The sequence below is a fragment of the Salmo salar genome, chromosome 15 (assembly GCF_965601325.2).
Source record: "Salmo salar chromosome 15, fSalSal1, whole genome shotgun sequence".
Taxonomy (NCBI): domain Eukaryota; kingdom Metazoa; phylum Chordata; class Actinopteri; order Salmoniformes; family Salmonidae; genus Salmo; species Salmo salar.
Window position 1 is genome coordinate 62084961 of NC_138305.1, and position 12468 is coordinate 62097428.

General features: G+C 42.2%; 1 protein-coding gene across 1 annotated transcript in view; it reads left to right on the forward strand.

Annotated features, from left to right (window-relative positions):
- Positions 1-12468, forward strand: part of stxbp5a (syntaxin binding protein 5a (tomosyn)) — a 192661-nt gene that overhangs the window by 64314 nt on the left and 115879 nt on the right. The window contains exons 3-4 of the mRNA XM_082961931.1: positions 980-1061; positions 1394-1494. Of these exons, the coding sequence (XP_082818057.1) occupies positions 980-1061; positions 1394-1494 (183 nt within the window). The remainder of the gene's footprint in view (positions 1-979; positions 1062-1393; positions 1495-12468) is intronic.

A 12468-nucleotide genomic window follows, 5' to 3' on the forward strand; every position in this document is an offset into this window, starting at 1 on the left:
TGGAACATTGCTGCGACTTTTTATTGACTTGCTTCAATTGATCACTGATGTTGGGCCACAAGGCATGGCTCGCAGTCGGCGTTCCAATTCATCCCAAAGGTGTTCGATGGGGTTTAGGTCAGGGCTCTATGTAGGTCAGTCTTAGTTCTTCCACACCGATCTCGACAAACCATTTTCCGTATGGACCTGGCTTTGTGCACGGGGGCATTGTCATGCTGAAACAGGAAAGGGCCTTCCCCAAACTGTTGCCACAAAGTTGGAAGCGCAGAATCGTCTAGAATGTCATTGTATGCTGTAGTGTTAAGATTCATCACTCCAGAGAATGCGTTTCCACTGCTCCAGAGTCCAATGTTGGCGAGCTTTACACCACTCCAGCCGACGTTTGGCATTGTGCCTGGTGATCTTAGGCTTGTGTGCGGCTGCTCGGCCATGGAAACCCATTTCATGAAGCTCCCGACAAACATTTCTTGTGCTGACGTTGCTTCCAGAGGCAGTTTGGAACTCGGTAGTGAATGTTGCAACCGAGAACAGACGATTTTTACGTGCTTCAGCACTCGGCGGCCCCGTTCTGTGAGCTTGTGTGGCCTACCACTTCACGGCTGAGCCGTTGTTGCTGCTCGACGTTTCCACTTCGCAATAACAACACTTACAGTTGACCGGGGCAGCTCTAGCAGGGCAGAAATCCACTAATTTGAAGGGATGTCAACATATGTTTGTATATATAGTATAGATAATCTACTGAAATGTACTTTGGCGTTTACTGTGGGTGGACTGTCGAATGGCTCTAACCTGTCCAATGCTTGGTCATGACAGAAAAACAGAGCAAGACATAGGCTGTTCTGTTCCAAAAGCCCATGTAAGGACTGAAATCTATAGCAAACAAAGAATCTCATAGTTGTTCATTGTGTGGTTCTATCTCCTTTCTTATCCACCCCACCTTCTTCTCCATTGGTTGATTCCTTGACGGAGAGCCTATCAGGTTTGGTCGTCCAGGTGTTGAGTGCTACTGTCAACATGAGAGTGGAGCCGCTGTCATCTCGCTACAGTTTCTCATCAATGAGGTGAGTAATGAAGACAGGAACACACACCTCATCCAACACCAGACCTCCTCTACTGACACTCTCTCTCTCTCTCTCTCTCTCGCTCTCTACCCCACTAAACCCCTTTATATCTCCTTTCTTCTCCACTCAAAAACATCTCAAACACTCCTGTATCTCTATAGATGTGTGTGTGTGCGTGCCTGTGTGTGTGTGTGTTTGTGTGTCTTTCCATGTCTGCTTGAAATTCAGCCTCTTTCACCAGGAGATGGAGAAATGCCATTGCAAGCTTGTGTGTGCATTTTGTACTGATGTTTACCTGTGTGTAAATGCTGTCTTCTCCGTTCCTGCCACAGGGGGCGCTGGTGAGTGCTCTGGCAGATGACAGCGTGCACCTCTGGAACCTGAGGCAGAAGAGGCCCGCCATCCTCCACTCACTCAAGTTCAACAGAGAGAGGTAAGAAACGTGGAATCTCTCTTTCTCTCTCTCTCTCTCTCTCTGTGTATGCATGCGTCTCTCTCTCTACTCTACTCTACTCTTCCAGGTGGAGATTATAAGAGTACATGACCATTAAGGCCAGATCGTTCTTCAAGATGTTCAAATGTTCATAGATGACCAGCAGGGTCAAATAATATCCACAGTGGTTGTAGAGTGTGCAACAGGTCAGCACCTCAGGTCAGTTGGCTTTTCATAGCCGAGTGCTCAGGTGCGGTAGAGAGAAAGGGTTGAAAACAGCAGGTCCCAAACAAGGTAGCAGGTCCGGTGAACAAGTCATGGTTCCATAGCCGCATGCAGAACAGTTGAAAGACTGGAGCAGCAGCACGACAAGCCAGGAGTAATCAGGCCAGGTTGCCCTAGGCATGGTCCTAGGGCTCAGGCCCCCGGGGAGGGAGGGAGGGAGGGAGGGAGAGAGAGAGAGAGAGAGAGAGAGAGAGAGAGAGAGAGAGAGAGAGAGAGAGAGAGAGAGAGAGAGAGAGAGAGATATGGGAGAATTAGAGGTAGCAGACTATAGGACAGACTGACCCTAGCCCTCCAGCACATAGACGATTGCAGCATAGATACTGGAGGCTGAGACCATACCCCTGGACAGGGCCAACCAGGCCGGATATTACCCCACACACTCTGCCAAAGCACAGCCCCCACACCACTAGAAGGGATATCAACAGACCACCAACTTACTACCCTGAGACAAGGATGAGTATAGCCCACGAAGATTTCCACCACTGCACGAGCCTGAGCAAGACCGGACAGGAAGATCACGTCAGTGACTCAACCCACTCAAGTCGAGTATAGCGAAAAAGCCTGGCACGATGTGATGCACCCCACCTAGAGGTGGCATGGAAGAGCGCTAGTAAGCCAGTGACTCAGCCCCCGTAATAGGGTTAGAGGCTGAGAATCCCAGTGGAGAGAGGGGGCAGAGACAGAAAGGGTGGTTTGTCAATACAGTGCCTTGCCATTCACCGTTGCATCCCTGGGCCAGACTACACTCAATCATAGGACCTACTGAAGAGATGAGTCTTTAGTAAAGACTTAAAGGTCGAGACCGCGTCTGCGTCTCTCACATGGATAGGCAGACCATTCTATAAAAATGTAGCCCTAAAGGAGAAAGCCCTCCCTCCAGCTGATTGCTTAGAAATTCTAGGGACAATAGGGAGGCCTGTGTCTTGTGACCATAGCTTATGTGTAGGTATGTACGGCAGGACCAAATCAGAGAGATACTGTAGGTAGGAGCAAGTCAATGTAATGCTCTGTAGGTTAGCAGTAAAACCTTGAAATCAGCCTTAGACTTAACTTCTATGGGCTAGGTGGGACGTTTGCGTCCCACCCTAGTCAACAACCAGTGGAATTGCGTGGCGCGAAATACAAATACCTCAAAAATGCTATAACTTCAATTTCTCAAACATATTACTATTTTACACCATTTTAAAGACAAGACTCTCGTTAATCTAACCACATTGTCCGATTTCAAAAAGGCTTTACAGCGAAAGCAAAACATTAGATTATGTCAGGAGAGTACCCTGCCAAAAAGAATCACACAGCCATTTTCAAAGCAAGCATATATGTCACAAAAACCAAAACCACAGCTAAATGCAGCACTAACCTTTGATGATCTTCATCAGATGACACTCCTAGGACATTATGTTGTACAATACATGCATGTTTTGTTCAATCAAGTTCATATTTATATCAAAAACCAGCTTTTTACATTAGCATGTGATGTTCAGAGCTAGCATACCCACCGAAAACTTCCAGTGAATTTACTAAATTACTCATGATACACATTGCCAAAATACATAACAATTATTTTAAGAATTATAGATACAGAACTCGCTATGTCAGATTTTAATATAGCTTTTCGGCAAAAGCACATTTTGCAATATTCTGAGTACATAGCTCGGCCATCACAGGCTAGCTAATTTGACACCCACCAAGTTTGGGGCTCACTAAACTTAGAATTACTATTAGAAAATGGTATTACCTTTGCTGTTCTTTGTCAGAATGCACTCCCAGGACTTCTACTTCAACAACAAATGTTGTTTTGGTTCCAAATAATCCATAGTTATATCCAAATACCTCCGTTTTGTTCGTGTGTTCAGGTCACTATCCGAAGGGTAACGCGCGAGCGCATTTCGTGACAAAAAAATTCAAAATATTCCATTACCGTACTTAGAAGCATGTCAAACGCTGTTTAAAATCAATTTTTATGCTATTTTTCTCGTAAAATAGCGATAATATTCAAACCGGGCAACGTTGTATTCATTCAAAGGCTGAAAGAAAAAAAATGGAGAAGTCTCGTGAATGCGCATCTCAGTCTCACTGTCCCCAGGCTGACCACTTACAAACTCTGCTGCTGTACTTTGCCCAGAGACAGCAGACACCCCATTCCACTTTCTGGCGGCTTTAGAGAGCCAATGGAAGCCTTAGAAAGTGTCACGTTACAGCACAGATGCTGTATTTTCGATAGAGATGCAACAGAAGGACAACAAATTGTCAGACAGGGCACTTCCTGTATGGAATCTTCTCAGGTTTTGGCCTGCCATATGAGTTCTGTTATACTCACAGACACTATTCAAACAGTTTTAGAAACTTCAGAGTGTTTTCTATCCAAATCTACTAATTATATGCATATTCTCATTTCTGTGCAAGAGTAGTAACCAGTTTAAATCGGGTACGTTTTTTATACGGCCGTGAAAATACTGCCCCCTAGCCCCAACAGGTTAACAGATCCGGGTCCAGAGTTACGCCGATGTCCTTCACAGTTTTGATTGTTGTACAGTCGTCTAAGATTAATTGTCAGGTCAAATAGCAGATCTCTTTGTTTCTCGGGACCTAGAACTAGCATCTCTGTTTTGTGCGAGTTTAACCTCTATGGGACCGGCGGGACGAATTCGTCCCACCTACGTAACAGCCACTGCCATCCTGTGGCGCGATTTTCAAAATCTTCAAAATCATATTACTTCAATTTCTCAAACATATGACTATTTTACAGCCATTTAAAGATAAGACTCTCGTTAATCTAACCACACTGTCCGATTTCAAAAAGGCTTTACAACGAAAGCAAAACATTAGATTATGTCAGCAGAGTACCAAGCCAGAAATAATCAGACACCCATTTTTCAAGCCAGCATATAATGTCACCAAAACCCAGAAGACAGCTAAATGCAGCACTCACCTTTGATGATCTTCATCAGATGACAACCCTAGGACATTATGTTATACAATACATGCATGTTTTGTTCAATCAAGTTCATATTTATATCAAAAACCAGCTTTTTACATTAGCATGTGACGTTCAGAACTAGCATACCCCCCGCAAACTTACGGGGAATTCGCTAACATTTTACTAAATTACTCACGATAAACGTTCACAAAAAGCATAACAATTATTTTAAGAATTATAGATACAGACCTCCTCTATGCACTCGATATGTCCGATTTTAAAATAGCTTTTTGGTGAAAGCACATTTTGCAATATTCTAAGTACATAACCCAGGCATCACGGGCTCGCTATTTAGACACCCGGCAAGTTTAGCACTCACCATAATCATATTTACTATTATAAAAATGTCATTACCTTTTGTTGTCTTCGTCAGAATGCACACCCAGGACGTCTACTTCAATAACAAATGTTGGTTTGGTCCAAAATAATCCATCGTTATATCCGAATAGCGGCGTTTTGTTCGTGCGTTCCAGACACTATCCGAAATAGTAAAGAAGTGTCGCGCGCTTGGCGCAATTCCTGACAATAAAATTCAAAGTATTCAATTGCCGTACGTCGAAGCATGTCAACCGCTGTTTAAAATCAATTTTTACGTCATTTTTCTCGTAGAAAAGCGATAAAATTCCGACAGGGAATCTCCTTTTCGGCAAACAGAGGAAAAAATCCCAAAGGCGGGGGCGGTCGGGGTCACGCGCATAAGCTAGTGTCTCTTGATGGGCCACTTGAGAAAGGCGATAATGTGTTTCAGCCTGGGGCTGGAATGACGACATTCTCTTTTTTCCCGGGCTCTGAGAGCCTATGGACGACGTGGGAAGTGTCACGTTAGAGCAGAGATCCTTAGTAAATGATAGAGATGGCAAAGAAGTTCCAGAAATGGTCAGACAGGCCACTTCCTGTAAAGGAATCTCTCAGGTTTTGACCTGCCATTTGAGTTCTGTTATACTCACAGACACCATTCAAACAGTTTTAGAAAATTTAGGGTGTTTTCTATCCATATGTAATAAGTATATGCATATTCTAGTTACTGAGTAGGAGTGGTAACCAGATTAAATCGGGTATGTTTTTTATCCAGCCGTGTCAATGCTGCCCCCTAGCCCTAACAGGTTAAATGGAAAACATTTGTCGCCATCCACTTCCTAATGTCTGAAACAAAGGCTTCCAGAGTTGGCAATCTTGGGGCTTCACCATGTTTCATCAAAACGTACATCTGTATGTCGTCCGCATAGCAGTGAAAGTTGACATTGTGTTTTCGAATGACATCACCAAGAGGTAGAATATATACTGAAATCAATAGTGGTCCTAAAACGGAACCTCTTGGGGCTAGGTGGGACGCTAGCGTGCCACCCGTGGTGCACTCCATCAACAGCAGGTGCATTTCAAGAGCGGCAAATTTGAATCCAAATAAATGTCAAAATTCAAATTTTTCAAAAATACAACTATTTTACACCATTTGAAAGATAAACATCTCCTTAATCTAACCACGTTTTACGATTTCAAAAAGGTTTTACGGCGAAAGCATAAATTTAGAGTATGTTAGGACAGTACATTTACAAGAGTTGTGTGTAATGTTTTGTCAAGTCAAAGACAGGGTCACCAAAACCATAAAACCAGCTAAAATGATGCACTAACCTTTTACAATCTCCATCAGATGACACTCCTAGGACATTATGTTAGACAATGCATGCATTTTTAGTTCTATCAAGTTCATATTTATATCCAAAAACAGCGTTTTACTATGGCATTGATGTTGAGGAAATCGTTTCCCTCCAATAACCGGCAGTCAAGTCAGCGTCACAAATTAAATAATTAAAATTAGAAAACATTGGTAAAATACTATATTGTCATTTAAAGAATTATAGATTTACATCTCTTGAACTCAATCAACTTGCCAGATTTAAAAATAACCTTACTGGGAAATCACACTTTGCAATAATCTGAGCACTGCGCCCAGAAAAATACGCGTTGCGATACAGACTAGACGTCATGTTGGGGAGATCTAAAATCGAAAATACTATGTAAATAATCCATTACCTTTGATTCTCTTCATCAGATGTCACTTCCAGGTATCACAGGTCCATAACGAATGTAGTTTTGTTCAAAAAATCTCATCATTTATGTCCAAAAATCTCCGTCTCGTTAGCACATGATGTAAGCCAGCCGGACTTCTCGTCATGAACGAGGGGAAAAAATATATTTCCGTTCGTTCAAACATGTCAAACGTTGTATAGCATAAATCATTAGGGCCTTTTTAACCAGAACATGAATAATATTCAAGGTGGACGAATGCATACTCTTTTATAACGTATTGGAACGAGGGTACCCAACATGAACTCGCGCGCCAGGTGTCTAATGGGACATCATCGTTCCATGGCTCTTGTTCGGTCAGATCTCCCTCCAGAAGACTCAAAACACTTTGTAAAGGCTGGTGACATCTAGTGGAAGCAATAGGAAGTGCCAAAATATTCCTAAGCCCCTGTGTTTTTCAATGGGATAGGTTTAAAGTCAATACAACACATCAGGTATCCACTTCCTGTCAGAAAATGTCTCAGGGTTTTGCCTGCCAAATGAGTTCTGTTATACTCACAGACACCATTCAAACAGTTTTAGAAACGTTAGAGTGTTTTCTATCCATATATAATAAGTATATGCATATTCTAGTTACTGGGTAGGATTAGTAACCAGATTAAATCGGGTACATTTTTTTTATCCAGACGTGCAAATGCTGCCCCCTAGACCCAACAGGTTAAGGAACACGAAAACTTACAATTGATTTGTCAGAGGAAAAACCATCCAGCAAGACAAACTGATTTCTTTCCGACAGATAAGATCTACAGTGGGTTGCGAAAGTTTTCACCCCTTGGCATTTTTCCTATTTTGTTGCCTTACAACCTGGAATTAAAATGTATTTTTTGGGGGGTTGTATCATTTGATTTACACAACATTATTGTGAAACAAACAAGAAACAAGACAAAAAAACAGACAACTTGACCGTGCATAACTATTCACCCCCCCAAAGGCAATATTTTGTAGAGCCACCTTTTGCAGCAATTACAGCTGCAAGTCTCTTGGGGTATGTCTCTATAAGCTTGGCACATCTAGCCACTGGGATTTTTGCCCATTCTTCAAGGCAAAACTGCTCCAGCTCCTTCAAGTTGGATGGGTTCCGCTGGTATACAAAAATCTTTAAGTCATATCACAGATTCTCAATTGGATTGCGGTCTGGGCTTTGACTAGGCCATTCCAAGACATTTAAATGTTTCCCTTTAAACCACTCAAGTGTTGCTTTAGCAGTATGCTTAGGGCCATTGTCCTGCTGGAAGGTCCCAGTCTCAAATCTCTGGAAGACTGAAACAGGTTTCCCTCAAGAATATCCCTGTATTTAGCGCCATCCATTATTCCTTTGATTCTGACCAGTTTCCCAGTCCTTGCTGATGAAAAACATCCCCACAGCATGATGGTATTCTTGGGGTGATGAGAGGTGTTGGGTTTGTGCCAGACATAGCGTTTTCCTTGATGGTCAAAAAGCTCAATTTTAGAATCATCTGACCAGAGTACCTTCTTCCATATGTTTGGGGAGTCTCCCACATGCCTTTTGGCGAACACCAAACATGTTTGCAAATGTTTTTCTTTAACCTCTTGGGGCTAGGTGGGACGCTAGCGTGCCACCCGTGGTGCACTCCATCAACAGCAGGTGCATTTCAAGAGCGGCAAATTTGAATCCAAATAAATGTCAAAATTCAAATTTTTCAAAAATACAACTATGTTACACCATTTGAAAGATAAACATCTCCTTAATCTAACCACGTTTTACGATTTCAAAAAGGTTTTACGGCGAAAGCATAAATTTAGAGTATGTTAGGACAGTACATTTACAAGAGTTGTGTGTAATGTTTTGTCAAGTCAAAGACAGGGTCACCAAAACCATAAAACCAGCTAAAATGATACACTAACCTTTTACAATCTCCATCAGATGACACTCCTAGGACATTATGTTAGACAATGCATGCATTTTTAGTTCTATCAAGTTCATATTTATATACAAAAACAGCGTTTTACTATGGCATTGATGTTGAGGAAATCGTTTCCCTCCAATAACCGGCAGTCAAGTCAGCGTCACAAATTAAATAATAAAAATTAGAAAACATTGGTAAAATATTATATTGTCATTTAAAGAATTATAGATTTACATCTTTTGAACGCAATCAACTTGCCAGATTTAAAAATAACCTTACTGGGAAATCACACTTTGCAATAATCTGAGCACTGTGCCCAGAAAAATACGCGTTGCGATACAGACTAGACGTCATGTTGGGGAGATCTAAAATCGAAAATACTATGTAAATAATCCATTACCTTTGATTCTCTTCATCAGATGTCACTTCCAGGTATCACAGGTCCATAACGAATGTAGTTTTGTTCAAAAAAGCTCATCATTTATGTCCAAAAATCTCCGTCTCGTTAGCACATGATGTAAGCCAGCCGGACTTCTCGTCATGAACGAGGGGAAAAAATATATTTCCGTTCGTTCAAACATGTCAAACGTTGTATAGCATAAATCATTAGGGCCTTTTTTAACCAGAACATGAATAATATTCAAGGTGGACGAATGCATAGCCTTTTATAACGTATTGGAACGAGGGTACCCAACATGAAGTAGCGCGCCAGGTGTCTAATGGGACATCACCGTTCCATGGCTCTTGTTCGGTCAGATCTCCCTCCAGAAGACTCAAAACACTTTGTAAAGGCTGGTGACATCTAGTGGAAGCAATAGGAAGTGCCAAAATATTCCTAAACCCCTGTGTTTTTCAATGGGATAGGTTTAAACTCAATACAACACATCAGGTATCCACTTCCTGTCAGAAAATGTCTCAGGGTTTTGCCTGCCAAATGAGTTCTGTTATACTCACAGACACCATTCAAACAGTTTTGGAAACTTTAGAGTGTTTTCTATCCATATATAATAAGTATATGCATATTCTAGTTACTGGGTAGGATTAGTAACCAGATTAAATCGGGTACATTTTTTTTATCCAGACGTGCAAATGCTGCCCCCTAGACCCAACAGGTTAAGCAATGGCTTTTTTTCTGGCCACTCTTTCTGGCCACTCTTTCATAAAGCCCAGCTGGAGTGTACGGCTTAAAGTGGTCCTATGGACAGATACTCCAATCTCCGCTGTGGAGTTTTGCAGCTCCTTCAGGGTTATCTTTGGTCTCTTTGTTTCCTCTCTGATTAATGCCCTCCTTGCCTGGTCCATGAGTTTTGGTGGGCTCCCCTCTCTTGGCAGGTTTGTTGTGGTGCCATATTATTTCAATGTTTTAATAATGGATGTAATGGTGTTCTGTGTGATGTTCAAAGTTTCTGATATGTTTTTGTAACCCTACCCTGATCTGTACTTCTCCACAACTTTCTCCCTGACCTGTTTAGAGAGCTCCTTGGTTTTCATGGTGCCGCTTGCTTGGTGGTGCCACTTGCATAGTGGTGTTGCAGACTCTGGGGCCTTTCAGAACAGGTGTATACAGTGGGGGAGAAAAGTATTTGATCCCCTGCTGATTTTGTACGTTTGCCCACTGAAAAAGAAAGCATCAGTCTATAATTTTAATGGTCGGTTTATTTGAACAGTGAGAGACAGAATAACAACAAAAATATCCAGAAAAACGCATGTCAGAAATGATATAAATTGATTTGCATTTTAATGAGGGAAATAAGTATTTGACCCCCTCTCAATCAGAAAGATTTCTGGATCCCAGGTGTCTTTTATACAGGTAACGAGCTGAGATTAGGAGCACACTCTTAAAGGGAGTGCTCCTAACCACAGCTTGTTACCTGTAAAAAAGACACCTGTCCACAGAAGCAATCAATCAATCATATTCCAAACTCTCCACCATGGCCAAGACCAAAGAGCTCTCCAAGAATGTCAGGGACAAGATTGTAGACCTACACAAGGCTGGAATGGGCTACAAGACCATCGCCAAGCAGCTTGGTGAGAAGGTGACAACATTTGGTGCGATTATTTGCAAATGGAAGAAACACAAAAGAACTGTCAATATCCCTCGTCCTTGGGCTCCATGCAAGATCTCACCTCGTGGAGTTGCAATGATCATGAGAATGGTGAGGAATCAGCCCAGAACTACATGGGAGGATCTTGTCAATGATCTCAAGGCAGCTGGGACCATAGTCACCAAGAAAACAATTGGTAACACACTACGCCATGAAGGACTGAAATCCTGCAGTGCCCGCAAGGTCCCCCTGCTCAAGAATATATATACAGGCCTGTCTGAAGTCTGCCAATGAACATCTGAATGACTCAGAGGACTACTGGTGAAAGTGTTGTAGTCAGATGAGACCAAAATGGAGCTCTTTGACATCAACTCAACTCGCCATGTTTGGAGGAGGAGGAATGCTGCCTATGACCCCAAGAACACCATCTCCACCGTCAAACATGGAGGTGGAAACATTATGCTTGGGGGTCTTTTTCTGCTAAGGGGACAGGACAACTTCACCGCATCAAAGGGATGATGGACGGGGCCATGTACCGTCAAATCTTGGGTGAAAACCTCCTTCCTTCAGCGAGGGCATTGAAAATGGGTCGTGGATGGGTATTCCAGCATGACGATGACCCAAAACACACGGCCAAGGCAACAAAGGAGTGGCTCAAGAAGAAGCACATTAAGGTCCTGGAGTGGCCTAGCCAGTCTCCAGACCTTAATCCCATAGAAAATCTGTGGAGGGAGCTGAAGGTTCGAGTTGCCAAACGTCAGCCTCGAAACCTTAATGACTTGGAGAAGATCTGCAAAGAGGAGTGGGACAAAATCCCTCCTGAGATGTGTGCAAACCTGGTGGCCAACTACAAGAAACATCTGACCTCTGTGATTGCCAGCAAGGGTTTTGCCACCAAGTACTAAGTCATGTTTTGCAGAGGGGTCAAATACTTATTTCCCTCATTAAAATGCAAATCATTTTATAACATTTTTGACATGCGTTTTTCTGGATTTTTTTGTTGTTATTCTGTCTCTCACTGTTCAAATAAACCTACTATTAAAATTATAGACTGATCATTTCTTTGTAAGTGGGCAAATGTACAAAATCAGCAGGGGATCAAATACTTTTCTCCCCCGCTGTATATACTGAGATCACGTGACAGGTCATGTGACACTTAGATTGCACACAGGTAGACTTTATTTAACTAATTATGTGACTTCTGGAGGTAATTGGTTGGACCAGATCTTATTTAGGGGCTTCATTAGCAAAGGTGTTGAATACATATGCACGCACCACTTTTTTTATACATTTGTTTTTGAAACAAGTAATTTTTTGCATTTCACTTCACCAATTTGGAATATTTTCTGTATGTCCATTACATGAAGTCCAAATTAAAACCTACTTAAATTACAGGTTGTAATGCAACAAAATAGGAAAAACACCAAGGGGGTGAATTCTTTTGCAAGGCACTGTAAACCAGGCAATAACTTGTCCGTGTAGACCTATAAGGATTTCCAATCTCTCCAAAGCTTCACTAAGTTATAGTAGGAGGACAGATGCAGAACCTTGGTCTGACGCCTTTAAAAGGTAATGTACCACCTTCACAAGTGCAGTGTGAGTGCTTTGATGGGGTCTAAAACCAGACTGGAGCGTTTTGTATCCATTATTTGTCTTCAGGAAGGCAGGGTGTTGCTGCACAACATATTTTTCCCAAATTGTGAGAGGAATG